This window comes from Talpa occidentalis, unplaced genomic scaffold, assembly GCF_014898055.3.
Source record: "Talpa occidentalis isolate TD23 unplaced genomic scaffold, MPIMG_talOcc4v2.1 talOcc4.2, whole genome shotgun sequence".
In the NCBI taxonomy this organism is placed as follows: domain Eukaryota; kingdom Metazoa; phylum Chordata; class Mammalia; order Eulipotyphla; family Talpidae; genus Talpa; species Talpa occidentalis.
In genome coordinates, this window is record NW_023602073.1 from 7477275 (window position 1) to 7495766 (window position 18492).

Genomic DNA, 18492 nt, shown 5'->3' on the forward strand with positions numbered 1-18492 from the left:
TCTCCCCAAATCCCACCCAACCACCCCTCCAGGTCTTCCTTCACCACCACCACCACCACATAAAAGAGCTTAATAAAATTCAAGAGTACGCAAGTATATAATCCTACCTCCTCTTCTGGAGGTTTAGATGCAACAAGGCGTGTTCTCTCTCTTCTCATCTTGCCACCTCCACTACCTACTCCAGAAGATAAACCATTGGCAGCAGACATGCTAAAATTTGGATAAGAAAAGCCACTAGACAAAAAAAGAAAAAGAAAATTAAAACAAATAATATATTACAATAGTCCATAAAACTTGTTAAATAACTGAATACCTAAAACCTAGAACTGCTAACAAGAAAATGTATAGCTAAATGTGATTTTACAAGTTGACAGATTTTTGTATGTATAAAGTTTCTTCTAACTTTCTTAATCTTTAAAAACACATATGTAAATCAAATATACACCTTATAAATTAAACATAAAATTTAGCTGTAGGAGATGACATTACCTTTCTCGTTGTTCTCGATTTTGCCCTGATGTCATATTTTTTTCATATCCAGTCTAGAAAAATAAACATAGCACATTTACATACTTCTTTTTTTGCTTTAATTTCCTTAATATTATCCTTTTATCTGTGAATTTTAATATTTGGTATCAGAATTTGATGGCTATTAGTTAATGAATCCTAAAATATGCAACGTACTCTCTGCCTCTTGAATGGTAACCAAGAGTTTCAAATGGGATTAAATAAATGTCCCTGAGCACAACAGTCTTTGAAAGAAAAGACTTTTATATGAAGTTAACAGACTTACCAACCAGAAAGCTTTATCATTCATATAGCCTATAAAATGTACATGCAAATTTACAAATTTCCTTTTGAAATGCATGCCAAAGGAATCAGGAATTCTTAGAGAAAGAGCTGATTCCAATCAGGGCTGGGGGCAAAAACTTACAAGATGAGCCTGGATTATTTCATATTATCAAAAGCAACTAAATATTTTTAAAAATGAGAAAATATTTTTTTAAAAAAGCCACAGTAGCCAGTTAAAAAGGCCAAACACAGGGCAATATGAGAATCAAACAAATACTAATTCAAGGATTGTAATTTAATGAATGTATGACTTCAAGTTGACTTAAAAAATAAACACATAAGTAAATAGAGAAAAGAAAATCCTCCCTACCATAGAAAACTAATACATGCAGAAGGAATAGTGGAATTGGAAAAAATCACGACTTGGCAATCTAAAAATAGATCGCTCAAAAGCACTAATGACACTAACACTACACATGACAACTAAATGTAAGACATGGATTTTGGACTTTTTTTCTTTTGTAGACAGGTGGCATTATCTAAATAAACACACAGAATAGTATGTACTAATTGTTCTGCAGTTATGTAAGGAATTCTTTGCTTATAGAAAACACAGGAAAAAGATAAAGCAAAGGTAGCAAAACAGGAGTTCTTAAATTTTTTTCCTGTAAATCTTTTAAGTCCAAAACTGATCAAAATAGTTTCTAATTTTTGATAAATATTACAAAATGTCAATTAAAGATAAAAGAATGGGTTCACACTTTCAAAATTTCTCAGTAACTGGGTTGTTACGAAGCTTGGAAGAGATTAAATGTATGTAAAGGTACAAATATTATGCCATGTAAATACAAAAATGAACTTTAATCAAATGACACAGGAAATCAGATAAACCCAGAATGAGACATTTTATAAGACAAGTCACCTGGTGTCTTCAAAAACCAATGTGCCCAACAACTGCTTATGTCCACCAAAAAATTCTACACAAAAGTTCATAGCAGTAATATTTGTTATAGCCAGAAAGTGAAACAACCCAATCTGATAAATGAATAAACAAAAATTTGGTATATTCAAAATAACAAAATAGTCATAAAAAGAAATGAAATTCTGATACATGCCATATAATTTGGACAAACTTTGAAAACACTGTTAAACAAAATAAGCCGGTCACAAAGGACCTCATATTTTAAGATTCCATTTATATGAAATGGCAAAATAAATTTAAACAGAGATCAGTGGTTGTCAGACCTGCAAGGGTAGGAGTGGGCGGTGACTATTAATGAGTATGTAATTTTTCAGGGAGATTAGGGGAACAGTGATGGAAATATTCTAAAAATGACTACGGCAGTGACCGAACAACTCTGAATATACTATTTAAGTGGATGAATGTTATAGCATATGAATGATACCTCAATGAAATAGTTAAAGACAAAACAATATGGTAAGTGAAGGTTTGAGGCTAGAAAGGATAAAACCAAAAGCAGTGAATTCTTGAATTCTAGTTCAAAAATGCAGCAATAAACACTTGAACATGGACAAGACACTGCTTAGGAAGGACTTTAATAGTAATTTCCTTTGAGATAATACAGATGAGAAGCATGTCAAAGTAGCTAGGGGTGAACAGACAGAATGTCTGAAACTTATTTCAGAGAATTGAACACACGCAAAATACAAAGAAATTAAGTCTAACAAAATTATTTTACCTAAAAAATGAGTATATACTGACGTTTGCTAGTAAACACAAATTTAGGGTCTGGTCAAGATGCCAACCATTTAAAGGCATAGCAATCTGTAATCATTAATTCACATACCTTACACATTATCTACACTGTTAAACTATAATGACAGAGTACATGTAGTTACCATTTTTATTCATTTTGATCATTAGTCAAAGACTGGTGAAAATAAACACATACTCACACTGTGCTTTTTATCTATTCTTTGATTAGTCTTCCTTAATTCACCAGATGGGGTCAGAGATGGTTTAAAATAAACAGTTCGATTTGCTGCTATGGACACTGGCTTTGGGGTCATGAGTCTCTGAACAGGGGGATACTGAGAGTCCACCTTACAGGTAAACAGAAATCAAAGACAAACTTTTATTTTCATGTATTATCAGTAATGCTTATCTAAAAACTGTTAATAGCTAATGTGCCCTAGAGACTATGAGAACATCATAGAGAAAGCAAACAAACGCTGAGAGAAAAATTACTAGTAACAGAAACAAGAAAGGCGTGGGAGAGTGGGGCGGGCCGGGGGTGTGTGTGTCTAGGATCTAGGAATGTTTCCCTTGAAGACACTTTACTAGCCATGTAGCAAATAAAAATATACCTCTTTAACACTACCAAACATTGTATTTCTTCCACAGTAACCTCTAAAGCCAATTTTACCCAAATAGAATACACTAGGAATTATCAAGAGATAATCTGTAATATAACTTTTTATTAGCGCTACTATACATTTGAACAATATTTTGGCTGACTGATGGAAGATATGCCAATTTCAAATTCTATTATACATTTCAGATTTGACTTCTTTGCTAATAAGGAAAATTTACAAAGATAACAACGTTCAGTGAGGACTTTGGGTCACTGAACTCCTAAATACTAAACACTTCAGTTCTGTTTACTCCTATTTTTGTCAAAAGGCAAGCGTTAACTCAAAATATTGCCAAAATGATGAAGATGGAAATCTCAACCAAAAAATAGTGACTGAGCATCTACTACATATACAGCATTATGCAAAGGCTCTCACAGGGGCTAAGACGTCCAAGTAAAAATATTTCTCAAACATGCTACCTACTGACGACAGTCAATAGTCAATTTGTATATTTGCTAATGTGAAATGATTATAAAAATTGCTTATACTTTAAATAAATGCTAAAGAAGTCAGTCTTACCTTTTCCCTTTTGGCCTGAAAATCTGTGGTGGTACCTAGTCCACTCCTATCAAGAGGCTGAAAAATAAAATACTGTTAGAATATATGGTAAACTTAGAAAATCATCACTCTCAGGACCTCCCCTGGTGGCGCAGTGGTTGAGCGCTGGGCTGCGAGGCTCTGCAGCACCGGTTTGTTCCCTGGCTGCCGGCAAGGGTCCCACCAAAAAAAAAAAAAAAAAAAAAGCAAGCAAGCAAGCAAGCAAATCATCACTCTCACTACCAATACATAACAATCTAAAAAAGCTTTAGAAGTCAACTTACAGAATTCAGGGGAGAAGAAGCGACAGATGGAATTCTTTTTGCATCCTATCAATGTTAAAAAAAAAAAAACCATTATTAAGGTTTTTCATAAAGCTCCAATTTTACTGTAATCCTGCATTTGTTAACAAACTTTACCGCTAGAGGGCTTGACATCTTCTCTAGAGACAGCAATATTCGCCGAGCTGTTGAACTAGTCACACCATAGGATTGTGCACTGAGTTGCTTAGCTTTCATCTGTCTTCTGACTGGTGCCTATAAAGTAAACTTTGTATTATTTGTTTGAACCACAAACTTGAAATCACAATGAAAATACTGACAAAGATAGAATGGATGTCCAAAGTGAAACAAGATTAACATGTTAACACTGACATATCTTTGGGTGCTGTCATTGAGCACATGTTCACCTTTTTTTCTTTATGCATTTATTGAAAATCCAATTCTTCACCAAAGAAATTACTCTTACAATGAGAAAAAAGAAAACATGTACCACTCAAAAGTTCTACCAAAAAATGAGGTAACTGGTAAAAAATTCTAGCAAACCTTGATGTATTTAGTCTGATATTTAATTATTAAGAGCTACATTAAAATATTATTCTAGGTATAATTAATACTTAATTATAGTAAACACCAAGATAACTAAACAAATTTTATTCTATTGCAACTGAATAAAATTTTTAAACTAACTTGTTTTTCAAATTTTAGTAAGAAAAACTTTAAATGTTTGTTTTTTCTTAATAAACAACTTTTAAACATTCTTAAATTGAAGTTAAGGGGGGAAAAAAACACATGAAGAAATGACAAGTACCCTTTAAGACACAAGCAGTGTTTACAACATTGACCACTGAGAGTAACAGACATCCTTTTTCTCTTCCTGATCTTAGAAGGAAAGTATTCAGGCTTTTACCATTAGTATGATGCTAGCTGAAGATTTTCTATAGATATGATTTATCAGGCTGATGGGATTTATCATCTATTCCAAGGTCTGCTGAAAATTTTTATTATGAATGGATGTTAGATTTTGTGAAAGGTGTTTCATGCATCTTGGAGATGGTCATGTGGTTTCTCATTCTTTTGCGAGTTTATATGGTAGAGCAACGATAATTATCAAAGGTTGAATCAACCTTGTATTCCCAAGATAATCCCCACTTGATCAGCATGCAGCATGCTATTTATATATGCTGTATTCAATTTGCAAATATTCACTGAGGCTAAAAGTCTGTAATTCATGGGAAATGTTGGTCTGTAGCTTACAATTTGTCTGATTTTAGTATCAGAATTAAGGTTGGGCTTCATAAATAACTTCGAAAGTATTTACAGAACTGGTAGTATTTCTTCCCTTAAATATATGGCAGAATTCACCAGGAAAGTTATCTTGACCTGAAGTTTTCTTTGCTGACAGGTATTATAACTATGAATTCAACTGACTGAACAGACTAGTGACATTTAGGCTATTTATTTTTGACTAATACCAAATAATACAAAATACTTAAGTATGAATCTAACTTAGACCTGTACAAGGTCTGTGCGATAAACACTACAACTACAAAACACTGATAAAAAAATTTTAAAGACCTAAATAAATGGAGAGATTTATGATGTTCAATGTAAGATTCCATTTTAAGATGTATATTCTCTTCAAACTGATCTTTAAATTCAATGTAATCTCAATCAAAATCCCAATATTCTTTGTAAGAACTGATTAAGGCAATTCGGAAATTATGAAAAAAGCAAAGCCCCTAGAAAATCATAAGAAGCTTGAAGAAGAACTGAGGTGGAAGTCTCATATTAATCTCATTTCAAGATTTACTATAAAGATACAGCTGTAAATCAAGACAGTTTATTGTTGGCATAAAGATACACAGATCAGTGGAAAAGAACAGAAAGTCAAGAAACAGTCACATTATATGGTAAATTTATTTTTGACAAAGGGGTAAAGGTAATTCAATGGAGAAAGCACAGTCTTTTCAACAGATGGTATGAGAAAAATTGAATTTTATGTTAAATAATGAATCTTCATAGATACCTCATACCACACTAAAAAATTAAAAGGAATTCTATATATAAATTAAAACCTAAAACTACAAAGTTTCCAGAAGAAAAACAGGAGGAACTCTAATGAGTTAGGCAAAAAAAAGGCTTAGATACTAAACACCAAAAGTATCAATCATAAAAAGAAAAAAAATATACTGAATCTCATCAAAAGTAAAAATTTATCTTCAAAAATTTATGTTAAAAAAAATTTAACATTAAGACAAGTTCAAAGAATGGGAGAAAATATTTGCAAAACAAGTACTAATAAAGGACTCATACCCTGAATAATGAACTCTCAAAATTCATTAAGAAAACCACCCTCTTTAAAAAGTGGGCAAAGAGTACAGATATTTCACCAGGAAAGATAAACTGATGGCAAATAAACACATGAAAAGATGTTAAAGATTATTAGTCATTAGGGAAATGCAAATAAAAACCATGTGATATTGGAGTTAATCAATACATGCCTATTAAAATAGCAAGGACACTCACATTACTCGCGAAAACGCAGTGTGGTATCAGACATTTTGTAAGTCTAGTAGTTCATTGCAAAGTTTTAATGTATGCTTACCATATGACCCAGCAGTCTAACTTCTACGTATTTACCCAAGAGAAATGAAAATTATATGTTCACAGCAACTTTATTCACAACTGCCAAAAATTAGAAACAACCTAAGTGACCTTTCACTGGGAATAAACAAAATAGAACTCAGCAATAAAAAGGCACTATTCATATATACAAAAATAAAGATCAATCTCAAATGCATTATACAACAAAGAATAAACCAGATTCAAAAGGCTACATACCACATGATTAAATTTATACAACCTTCGGAGAAAGAAAAAATAAGGAAAAGGAAATAAATCAGCGGTTGTGTGAGGATGAAAATAGGAAGGGGGTTAACTACAGAAATCACAAGGTAGTATTTTGAGATGACAGAAATGTTTGTTCAGAATTATGATTACAGAAGTGTTTTCATTACTATATTTGGTTTTGTTAAAATTCAAATACTCTGGTGGGGTAAATTTTACTACATGTAATTTATATCTCAATTTTTTTTAAAAGAAGCACCACCATGCCTCCTAAACATATGTATAAAAACACACACAAATCTAACATATGTTCAATGAGGTCTAAAATAATGTTCAGTAGTCCCTAAGTGAAAAATATTTGTCATTCAGTTCTATTGTTTTACAAAGAATAACTGAATCAAAAGTTTCTTATCAATTTTTTTTTTAAGGTTAACAATCCTTCTATTCAAACCAACCTGATAAGGTGTGTTTCGTAGTTTAGGCTGTCTTACAGCAGCTGCTGCTCCACCATACGTTGTTTTTCCAGGATAAAAAGGAGAATCTCCAAGCTGACTTGTTTTAAGGATTGAGGAATTTCCAAGTGACTGCACAGAAAATATTGATAAATTATTATAAGAAGTAAACACTCAAAACCAGTATGATAAAATCAAATCCGATCAGTGCTCACAGGGGAAAGTGTCCCAAAGGCAGACAAGTTGAATGCTGGTTTCTTTGAGCTGGTGGCAGTGTGCTGTGAGAGTGAATGAGAACGTTCAGCCTCTGGGGACCACAGAGGTGGCACTGAAGTATTCTTTGAAACAGCTATATCTGAAATAAAAAATATGTAACGCATAATATTAGCATAATTACAAGATCCTAGTTTTTCAAAAACAGAAAATGAAAATAACAAGTCAGAAAAAAACTTATTTCGTGGAATTTAATTTTACTACCAAAACTTATCACCAAATGACAAGAATACCTTTATCAGAAGCTCTTGAAGAAAAACCACTGGTAGTTGAGATGTTATCATCATCATGCTGAGAGGTAGAATCTTTAATTTCTTTTGTAAGGGAAAATCCAGAACTGCCAATTGGAAATGTTGAGGATGTGGAAGGCTGACAATGTAATGCAGGAGATTCCAAAATGGAGAAATTCAGATGGCTCCGATGAAGAGAAGGCCTTGTTAATACATCTGGATAATTTGAAGCAGTACTAGTTGTTGAGGGTTCTTAAAAGAAAAGCATTAATATTATAAATACAACTTGGAAAAAGTTATATGCTATTATACAAAATGGTGTTTACTTTAATAGAACATAAATATAACAAATACAACTTCAAGTTAAATGACTGAGGTCTCCCATGACAAACCCAATTTATATTCTTCAGTCAAGTAAGGTTTTTTTGTTTTTTGTTTTTTTGTTTTTTTTTTTTAAGATTGATTTATTTATTTACACAAGCACTGAGTACAGTCAGAAGCGCAGGAGGATGAGAGAATTCACCAGAGCCAGAGGGGAGAACAGACCAGGCAGACTGACGAGGTACACTGCTGAGGGGAGCAGAGGGCAGCAGGAGAGGTCTGCGCGCCATGTGAGACCCTGGCCTGCCCAGCAGCTGGGGATCAAACCGGCACTGGAGAGGCTGCGGGCAGCTTCGCAGCCCAGCGCTCAACCGCTGCGCCACCAGCGAAGGCCCAAGTCAAGTAAGGTTTTAACCAACAGAAATTAATTTAGCTTATCAAGGTCAAAATATATTTCAGTAATCACATACAACTTTCTGAAAAGAACATGGTTCTTGATTACTTAAAACCTGCTAGTAAAAACTCAAGTCAAATAAGGGAATGTCTATTATTTCAGAAATATCCACTATTAAATTTGCTACAGACATTTCTCTATAAAGAGCACCTTGTATTGATCTGCTGTAATTATGTGACTGTTTCCCAATATTCTGTCAAATATGTATGTACTTACTGGGTTGTCTGAAAAGTCATAACGTATTTTTTCTATGTTTTCAAAGGTCATTTATTTATATAAAGAACAAAGATCAATGACATATTTCCCTGTTTTGTTCAATAACCTTTTGCCATCTTTCAGTGAGCTTCATCACACCTCATTCATAGAAGGACCTGTCTTTATTGTCATTATCGGTGGAAAACTCAACAAGGTGGATTTACAGCCTCATCTGAATTGAATGTTATACCAGGCAAGGAGTTTTGAAGAGAGCAAAACAGCAGTCAGTCTGACGGCCAAGGTGAGGCGAATATGGTGGGTGTGGCAATATAACTCACCCAAGCGCTGATAATTTTTTGACGGGTGATCAAACTTGGGTGTGGTCTCGAAATACGGTGATGGAACACGGCTTCTTTACAATTAACGAGCTCTGGACATTTCCAGATGATGGATTTGTTCAAATTGCCCAATTGTCAACAGTACACATATGAACTAATTGTTTGGTTCCTTGGGAGCAGCTCAAAAAAAACCCGACACCTTTAAAATCCCCACACTGAAAGCATAGCCTTCCTCTGATGAGTGTCTGCTTTTGACATCATTTGAGGCAAAACCACCATGTCTGGACCAAGATCATTTGCGTACCACATTGTTGTAAACGATCCACTTCTTATCACCAGTTATCAGTAGGATAGGATAGGATCGTTTTCCTGGCGTTTAATGAGGATATCACAGATGTTTATATGCACCATCAAATCAACTTCACGAACTCAAATATTGACCTTGCTTACATATCTCAGCTTTTTTTTCAGGTGGTCATGAACGCTTGAATGATTAACAGTCAATGTTTCTGCTGTCTCGTGTTGTGCAAAGTGGGTTTGACTCAACCTGTCTTTACTTTGTTGTCATCAACCTTGGTGGGCCTCCCTGACCCAGGCGCATTGCTGAGATCAAACTCGCCAACATGGAATTTCGTGAACCACTGCTGGCACTGACGTACTTCTTGAGCACTGTAACCGTAAACTGTATGCAACTTTTCACAAGCTGAACATGCATTCTTCCCTTTATGGAAGCAAAATAGTAAAATATGGCGAAAATGCAGTTTGGTCTTCCATCTTCAACATGTAAAATCTCCAAAACTCAACCAAATCACTCAATTTTTTTAGAAAGAAGCCAGAACTGTCAATTGTCAAAAGACTAGCAATAACATAGATGCAAATGACTCTAATATTTCCAAAAATGAACTATCATGCATCATGACTTTACCAACAACCCAATATACTCACATATTTTTAATGTAATTGTTTTAAGTAAAGCCATGCTTCTCTAAGTGTCTAAGAGAAACATGAGGAGAAATTATTAAATAAATATCCTAGGTCAATCACCAAAAAATCAGATTCTGTAAGTCAGAAGCTAGGCTCAGAAAGCAACCTAAGTATCCACAGTATCCTGAGAATTGACTGGATAAATAACATCACACTGGATCACAGTGCATGCTCACTTTTGCTTATGATATATACTATGATTCAAGGAATTCCTGTCAACTTATACTCTCAACAAATAACAAATGATAATGCACATTTCCCCATATTCTCTACAAACACCAGTATTAACCTTTTTTTTTGTTTTCTGTCTGTCTAATATATAAAATGGCATCATTATTTTCACTTATTTAGCTGAGGACTATTACACATCTTCCCCTAAAATTCAGCAATCATTTATATTTATTCTATTAGTTGCATATTTACATAATCTTTCCTATTAATAAGATGAGTAAAATTGAATTTGTCATTTATCAGTCAGATCAGTGATATGAACTCATGAATGTAACTTTTTACCATAAACTCACTCATTTTTTTTGATAATGTCTTGTTTACTGAGACATTATAATTTCAAAACTATTAGAAAATTACATGCTACGCATTTTTTTAGTACTGTTGCTTTTATTTCAATATAATTTTTAATCGTGAATCCATCAGTGAAAATCAGTTATGATATAGCAGGGAAGGAATGATTTAACGTCATCGTTTTCCAGATGATTAGTATGTTAATATTCTGAAATAATCTTACTAAATGAGATGCATTTTCCTCCCTGGAGCCACCACTGCCACATGTTAACTTCCAAGCAGCTTCCCCCACCGCCCCCATCTCTAATGTTTCAAATGTTTTAGAACTATAGTTTTAAATAATATAGTATGTGCACAGATACAGAGACGTATCATAACCAGTGACTAGCTAAACAAATCCCTGTAAGTTACTTCACTTCAATCTACCCCCTTTACTCCCCCTTTTTTATTTTCAGAAATTCCCTATAGTCAAGAACTTTAGCATTATGCTGTTTCCAACAGTCTACCTGTTTAGGCCAGAATACTAGGCTCAGACTAATCCTTCAAATGTAAATATGGTGGGTATGATTGTTGTAACACACACGTGAAGAGGTGTGACCCTCTACTGTAAATCATATGGTAAACCAGTGTTACTTCACTGAAAAGAAAATATTAATTTTTTAAAAAGTTAAATGCCAGTTTCAACCTGCATTTCTTAATATGACTTTTAAAGATATTGTCAGAAAGTCGCAAAAATAAATTATCGTTTTAAGAAAAGAATACTGAATAGAATGAGACAAAAGCCTTAAGAGAAAAGAAAGTTCATGAAGTAAGCCCCATCACTACCCAGCTCTCTATCTAAAAACATTTTCAAAACTGGCACTGTAAGCTGGGCTCCAAGCAAAACACAGCAGGCAGAAATCAGAATTAAGAAGCCTGGACAATGGAAAACTGCAGGAGGGGGCTGCCGCCAGAAGTTCATAGGGGAGTTCTGCAGAGTATGACCACCTAACGCTTACTAGAAGGTGAGGAGTCCCAGTGCAAAAAGCAGTGCTGTACAAAAAAATTCCATGACTGTTGTAACTTAGAGACATTCCATGAAAACTGGCATTCAGCTAAATTACCAGAAAAGCTTCCCCTTGGAACTAAGGATTATGTCCTAGAAAACAAGACCTTCTATAAACTCCTAAAAAGTTTGGAAAGTCTCACCACTGTAGCACCTTAAAAAACATCTTGGACTTTCCACAGATAGATACTAGAATACATAAAACTAAGCCTACAAAGTCCAAATGAACATCCAGTAACAACTGCCAGCTAAAAGCAAGCATCAACACTGTTCAGAGGAAGATTAACAGAATCCAGAACTTATCCATATATTATTCAAAATAACAATATTTGTTCAAAAATCACTCGCTAAACATGAAAATAAAAAATGTGATCCACAGTGGAAAAGTCAATAAAAACTGTTAAAAGAGCAAAGACATCACACTTAACAAAGACTGCAAAATAGGCATTTTAAATATATTCCTAACAAACTTGTTAAAATTATTTGATGAGATCACACTGAAAGTAAAACATTTTAAAAAGGAATTAATGTCATTTCCAGCATTGTTTTCTGACCCATCTTTCCTTTTGTTCAGGTCTCCTTTAAGTCCTACAGCAGAACATGAGAGAATTTCCTCTTCTAGACAGTCTATCAATACTCTTCTGTGTATCCTCTGTTTTCATCGTTTGACATTATAAATGAAATTATATCTTCCTTCATACTTTCTAACTGGTTATGCTGTAAAACATTAATAGGATTTTTTTCAATAGTAACTTTATGATTAATTTTTCAAATTTTCTTATGCTGTTGCTCCCCCCAACCACCTCCATTCAGTTGACCTTCTTGGCTTTTCCAGTTATTATCTGCAAGCAAGGATCATTTTGCCTCCTTCACAATCCTTACACATACACACTCCTCTAATCATACTGTTTTTATCATCTGAGAAGTGATAAATCTCCACCTTATTCCTGACTTCAATGGGAATGCTTCCAACATTATGTATGATTTTGGCCTTTGAATGACTGACATATAAAGGAAACATTAGTTCCAAATTCCAAACAGAAATAAAGAATGGATTTTACGTTTTAGTTAATGTCTTACTCTGTATCTAACAAAATGAGGAATTGAGCTCCTTTTGCGATTGAGATGCTGTTATACTAGTGATTCCTCAATAAGGAATAATTCCTTGTATAACTTCTTTAGTAAGTTATTCCTTACTGTGCTAATAGATAGTATTTGTCACTCTGTAATTTTTTTTTTCTACGCAATAGCCTTCTAGAAGTTTGTCTTCAAAAATATTTAATTGTTTAAGCAATATAAAACGATTCTGGATTATTTCATTTCAAAGTGCCATTATGCAAAAAATAAAGTGCAGATAAAAACACTCCATTGGACCAGAAAGAAACCTTAAGATATAAAAAGCTATCTATGAAAAACAGCTAACATTATATCCAATGGTGAAAGACTTAAAGAGTTTTTCTATGAGATTTTCTGTAAGATCAGAAACAAGACAAGGATACCTGCTATCTCCACTGAGCACACTACTAGAAGTTGTAGCCAGAGTATTAAGGCAAGAAAAAGAATAACATTCAATTGGGAATTAAAATGATCCACAAAACTCAGAATTTGTTTATATACAAATTTTGGCAAATGTTAACAAATTTCAGCAAAGTAGCAGGAAACAAAATCAACACACAAAAGTCAGGTGTGTTTCTATGCATAATGAAAGATCTGAAGTGAACAAAGAAAACTATTCCAAAATATTTAAACCAATTCTAGTAACAATAGCATAAAAAAGAAAAAAAACACTTCAGAATAAACCGAGGAGGTGAAAGACTTGCACAACAAAAACTATGAAACATTGCTGAGTGATCCCATGTTCTTTGATTAGAAGACAATATTGTGATGATAGCAAGCAATCAACAGATTCAATAAAACTTTCAAAAAACCATAATGTTTTTGCAAAAATAGTAAAATTCATCCTAAAATTTATATGAAATCTCAAGGGACTCTTACTAGCCAAAATAATTTTAAAAAGAAACAACAAAGTGGGCCTCCCCTGGTGGCGCAGCGGTTGCGCGCTGGGCTGCAAGGCTGCCCGCAGCCTCTGCAGCGCCGGTTCATTCCCCGGCCACTGGCGAGGGTCCCACCAAAAAACAAAAAAAAAAACAAAGTTTGAGACCTCACACTTCCTGATTTCAAAACTTACTACAAAACAAAAAGATGCTGGCATAAAGAATATAGACCAATGGAACAGGAGAGCCCAAGAAACAAATTTTTATCTATGATCAAATGATCTTCAATAAGGGTGCCATGATCACTCAATGAATAAAGAAAAGCTCATTCAACAAATTATTTTGGAAAAACTGAGTATCTACATGCAAAAGAATGAATTTGCATCCTTAGCATATACCATATACAAAAATTAATTCAAAATGAATTAAAGACTTAAGCAAAAGACTAAAAACTACAAAACCCCTTGAAGAAAACAGAGGAAAAGCTACATGACATTGGTCTTGGCAATAATTTCTTGGATATGATAGGCAACAACAAAAAAAGACACATACGTGGGATTTTATCAAACTTCTGTGCACTGAAATAATGAGTAAGAAGACAATTTACTAAATAGGAAAAAATATATGCAAATCATATATATGATAAAGGGCTGGTATCCAGAGTACATAAAGAACAACTACAACTCAATAATAAAACAATAAACCAGATTAAAAAAATAGGGAAAGTATTTACACAGACATTTCTACAAAGATAACATACAAATGACCCACAAGCATATGAAAAAATGCTCAACATCACTAACCATTAGAGAAATACAAATCAAAACCATGAGATGCCGCTTCTCACCCATTAAAACTGCTTCTATGAGGAAAAAGTAAATCTTAGCAAGGATATGAAGAAACCAGAGCCATTGTGCAGTGTTGGTAAAAAAAATACAAAAGGGGTGGCTACTGTGGAGAACAATGGTTCCTCAAAAAATTTAAAAATAGAATTACTATATGACCCAGAAATCCCATTTCTGGGCATATACTCAAAGAACAAAAATAGGATCTCAGAGATTCACACAACCATGTTTCTAACAGCTTTGTTCACAAAGGCCAAAAGATGGAGGTAACCTAAGTGTCCATTAACAGATGAATGAATAAGCAAAATGTGACATTACACACTGCCGCGGACCAGCCCAGCAGCGGCGGGAGATCGAGACAATCTCCGAGATTAAGTGAGAACGAGCAAAAGGTGGTCGAAGGAATTAGGGCGAGGGACAAGAAAGAATGACACACAGACACACTCAAGGGAGAGTGAAAATCTGAGTGCAATTTATTGAAAGTATCATGCTCTTTTTATACATTTTCATAGACATTGCATAAGGTTGCTTTTGTACATTATGTGGTTAATCATACACCAAATCACCAAATCATTACATGCAGTGAAACATAACGAAGACAATATGCACTAAATCAAGCTTCTGATCATGCACAAGCGTCGATGAATCAGGTACATACCGAGACCTCTGCAAGAGGTCCCATTTTTCTCTATGCTATTCATGACCTCTAGGTTTTTGGTAATTAACCCTAGCTTAACCATTGACTCAACTATTCAGAATTCTCTTGTACTTGGGATCTATGTTGACCTACATATTTTTGTTATTACTGTGACTGTTTATACAGCACAACCTAATTCCATTATTCTAGGCTCCCCACACCCACCAGATTCCTAATGCATTTTCCGTAAGCAGTCAAACTAGTTTTACAATAATAGTTTAATAAAGCTTAAACCCATTATAAGGAGCAACGGTGTGACTTCAGCAAATTGAGCAAGTTACTGAAACTCAATGTTATTGCCTTCTAGCAGTTATTTTCCATAGAGTTAAAAAGGGGGGACACTTATAAATCCCCTCGGGGACTGCGCCTGTCTTAGGTCGTCAGGAGTCACAAACCGAAGGTCTGTTCCTGATCTTACCCGTCATTGGCTGACCAGTCCAGCGCACAGGGGAAGAGGGTCTTACGTACTTTATTTGTGATCATCCACAGTACAGCCACTCTTTATTTCATCCAATTACTGGCGATCAATGGTGGCAACAGTGGCATTGCCAACCATGGAGGCAGGAGCTGCCACAACACACAAGTGGAAATTACTCAATCTTGTAAATTCTGATATATGCTACAATTCGGATGAAACGTGAAGACATTATGCTAAGTGACTTTAGTCACAAAAAGACAAATACTATGATTCTACTCATGTGAGGTACTTAACACAGAGAAAGACAAGTATAATGGTATGTGCCAGGGGCTGGAGAGAGTGGGAGAAGAGAAATAATGTTAAATGAATACAGAGTTTCAATTTTAGAGAATGAAAAAAGTTGAGCTGAGATGGATGACAGCAATGGTTGCACAATGTTTTTATACTTTAGAGCATCCTGACCCCCCAAAACAGGTACAGTAAAAGGATAGTGTTTGGGATAATAAAACTAAACAAGGCCATGTGATCCACAGATTATTCACATCAGCCATAAATGCTCAGTGTCCAAGAGTACACCTACCATCACATGGTATAAAGTAGTCCTGTAACTTCAACCCATCACAGTGTACTAGACAGACCATTCTGGAGCCCTCAGAGAACTGAACTCTCAGAGTCCATGAAAATTAAATATGGACATTATTTGAGGTTACCCTCACTGAACCATTCCACTAGCAAGAAGAAATCTAGACATCCAATGGCTCCCCATCATTAAGGCAGGCAATGCAAGGAGGGACCTAGGCAGAAGACTGCAGACAACAAATTCTGAAACTGATGACACATTATATAACTGTCCCTACTGCACCGTGCTATCCAAAGAATGTACAATACTCTCCAACCCTAATTACTATTAATATAAAAATTACACTGGTAAAATTATTTAGAAAATATTTAGGATAGTTATATCTAAATTATTTTAATCATTGCATAATTTGACACTATTGTAAAAAGCAGGTCTTAAGTCTGTAAGATGTTTTGAGAATGCACTGCCCAATTTAAGAGTAATGTTTCACAGAGTAAACATAAATTGATTTCTTTGTTATATCCAGTAAGCTCTATATTATCATGCTAGGGAGTTAAGAGTGGTACTGTAAATCATTATGAGATTGAAAGCATTGACTAAATATTTTCAGACAGGCTAAGAGAGAAATTGTGAGATGAGAACTGTTAAAATTTACAATGTTTGAGATAGGAGTAGGATTCAACTTGAAGACCAGGAGAGCGAAAAAAATGCTTCAAGTTTTTGAAGTTAGTATCAAAAGCCTGTTCACACAACTTGATTCTAAATAGTCAGGGAGGGACTTCCTGGTGGCACAAGGGGTTGAGTGTCAGCAATAGGAAGTTAGCCACAATGGCATGAGTTCAAACCCCAGCCAGGAAGCTGCTCACATGGCGCAGGAGACCTCTCCTGTCTCACCCGCTGCTCCCCTCCGCAGTGTATTTCAGTAGATCTGCTTGTTCTGCTCCCCACTCTGTCTCTGGTGAATCCTTTCACACCCCCCACACCTCCGGCCTGCACCCCATTCTTGTAAGTATAAATAAATAAATCTTTTAAAAATAAATAAATAATCCTGGGAGTCGGAGCAGGAAGGTGGGAGAACAGGTGTGGGAATAGAGAAAACAAGATCACCCACTAGTTGATTGTCTTTGAGGCAAGGTAATGGATATAGTGGGATTTCACTGTACTGTTCGCACTTTTTGTCGTATGAAATTTTTCACAGTGACCCACAAAAATGTGTATAACAAACATGCAACAGAAAAAAATACCTTATAAACTTAATAGTGAACAAAATCTGAGATGGAATTCACGTTAGCAGACTACTGAGTTAATTCCATTGTTTCAATAAAACACAAGCATACACAAAAAGAAGTTATGAGAATTTCATCTCACACCTCAACTAAACTCTTCAACTTAATCTTCTCAGGCAAGCTCATCAGTATGGAAAAGGTTTCACTTGTGGACACCAGAGGTCTATTCAAAAGAAAAGGGTGCGTTGGGGTCTCATTCAACTCTCAGAAAAGAAAATGGCCTGGAAGCAGTTGTTTTCAAGTGCTCTATCAGATAAAGTCTCAAGATGGTTGTTGGTAATATACTGGATAAAAATTTTAAAAAGCACAGATATTAAAACCTAATAAAACTTCATAGTAAAAATAAACATTTTAAATGACTAGGCCTAATTACTGAGAAAACTCAGAAATGCCATTTCTCCAAAGTAAGAACCATTCTTTCAGGCCCATTTCACTATCACAAATTTTTACGATAAGCAAATCAGGCAGGGAAATGATACTAAGTACACCAGAATGGGACATATATCTAAGTCAATTATTTAGGGAAGATAAGACTTAACACAGAATTTTAAAAAAACTGTAATTATTAATAGGTGAAAACATATAGTAAAAGAAACATATATGCTATAAGAAACACACCGAGAGATAAACTGGACTTAATCAATTAGAAACTTTACTGCTTCAAAGAACATCAAGAAAATAAAAAAAGACAACCCACACAATGAAAGAAAATATTTGTAAATCATATATTGATAAGAGACTTACACCTAGAATATGTAAAGCGCGCTTTCAACTAAACTATAAAAAGACACATTACCCAATTAAAAATGGAAAAAAGGGTTTGGAGAGTCACTTCTCTGAAGATATATAAAATGGTCAATAAAAGCATGAAAAAGATACTCAACATCATCAGCCATCAAGGAAAGGAAAATCAAAACTACGATAAGATACCACTTCACACCCACTAGAATAACTATAATTTTTTTTAAAGAAAGGACAATAACTACTTTGTTAAGGGTGTAAAGAAACTGGAATTTTCTTACACT

General features: G+C 34.5%; 1 protein-coding gene across 2 annotated transcripts in view; it reads right to left on the bottom strand.

The window, feature by feature from the left end:
- The window catches only part of NUP153 (nucleoporin 153), a 90911-nt gene that overhangs the window by 32788 nt on the left and 39631 nt on the right, over window positions 1-18492 (bottom strand). For both annotated transcript variants that reach the window (XM_037518907.2, XM_054698332.1), the window contains 9 exons: window positions 7792-8040; window positions 7501-7640; window positions 7289-7417; window positions 4125-4241; window positions 3990-4034; window positions 3688-3744; window positions 2710-2856; window positions 490-542; window positions 108-234 (listed from right to left, as the gene is read on the bottom strand). In XM_037518907.2, the coding sequence (XP_037374804.1) occupies window positions 108-234; window positions 490-542; window positions 2710-2856; window positions 3688-3744; window positions 3990-4034; window positions 4125-4241; window positions 7289-7417; window positions 7501-7640; window positions 7792-8040 (1064 nt within the window). The remainder of the gene's footprint in view (window positions 1-107; window positions 235-489; window positions 543-2709; window positions 2857-3687; window positions 3745-3989; window positions 4035-4124; window positions 4242-7288; window positions 7418-7500; window positions 7641-7791; window positions 8041-18492) is intronic.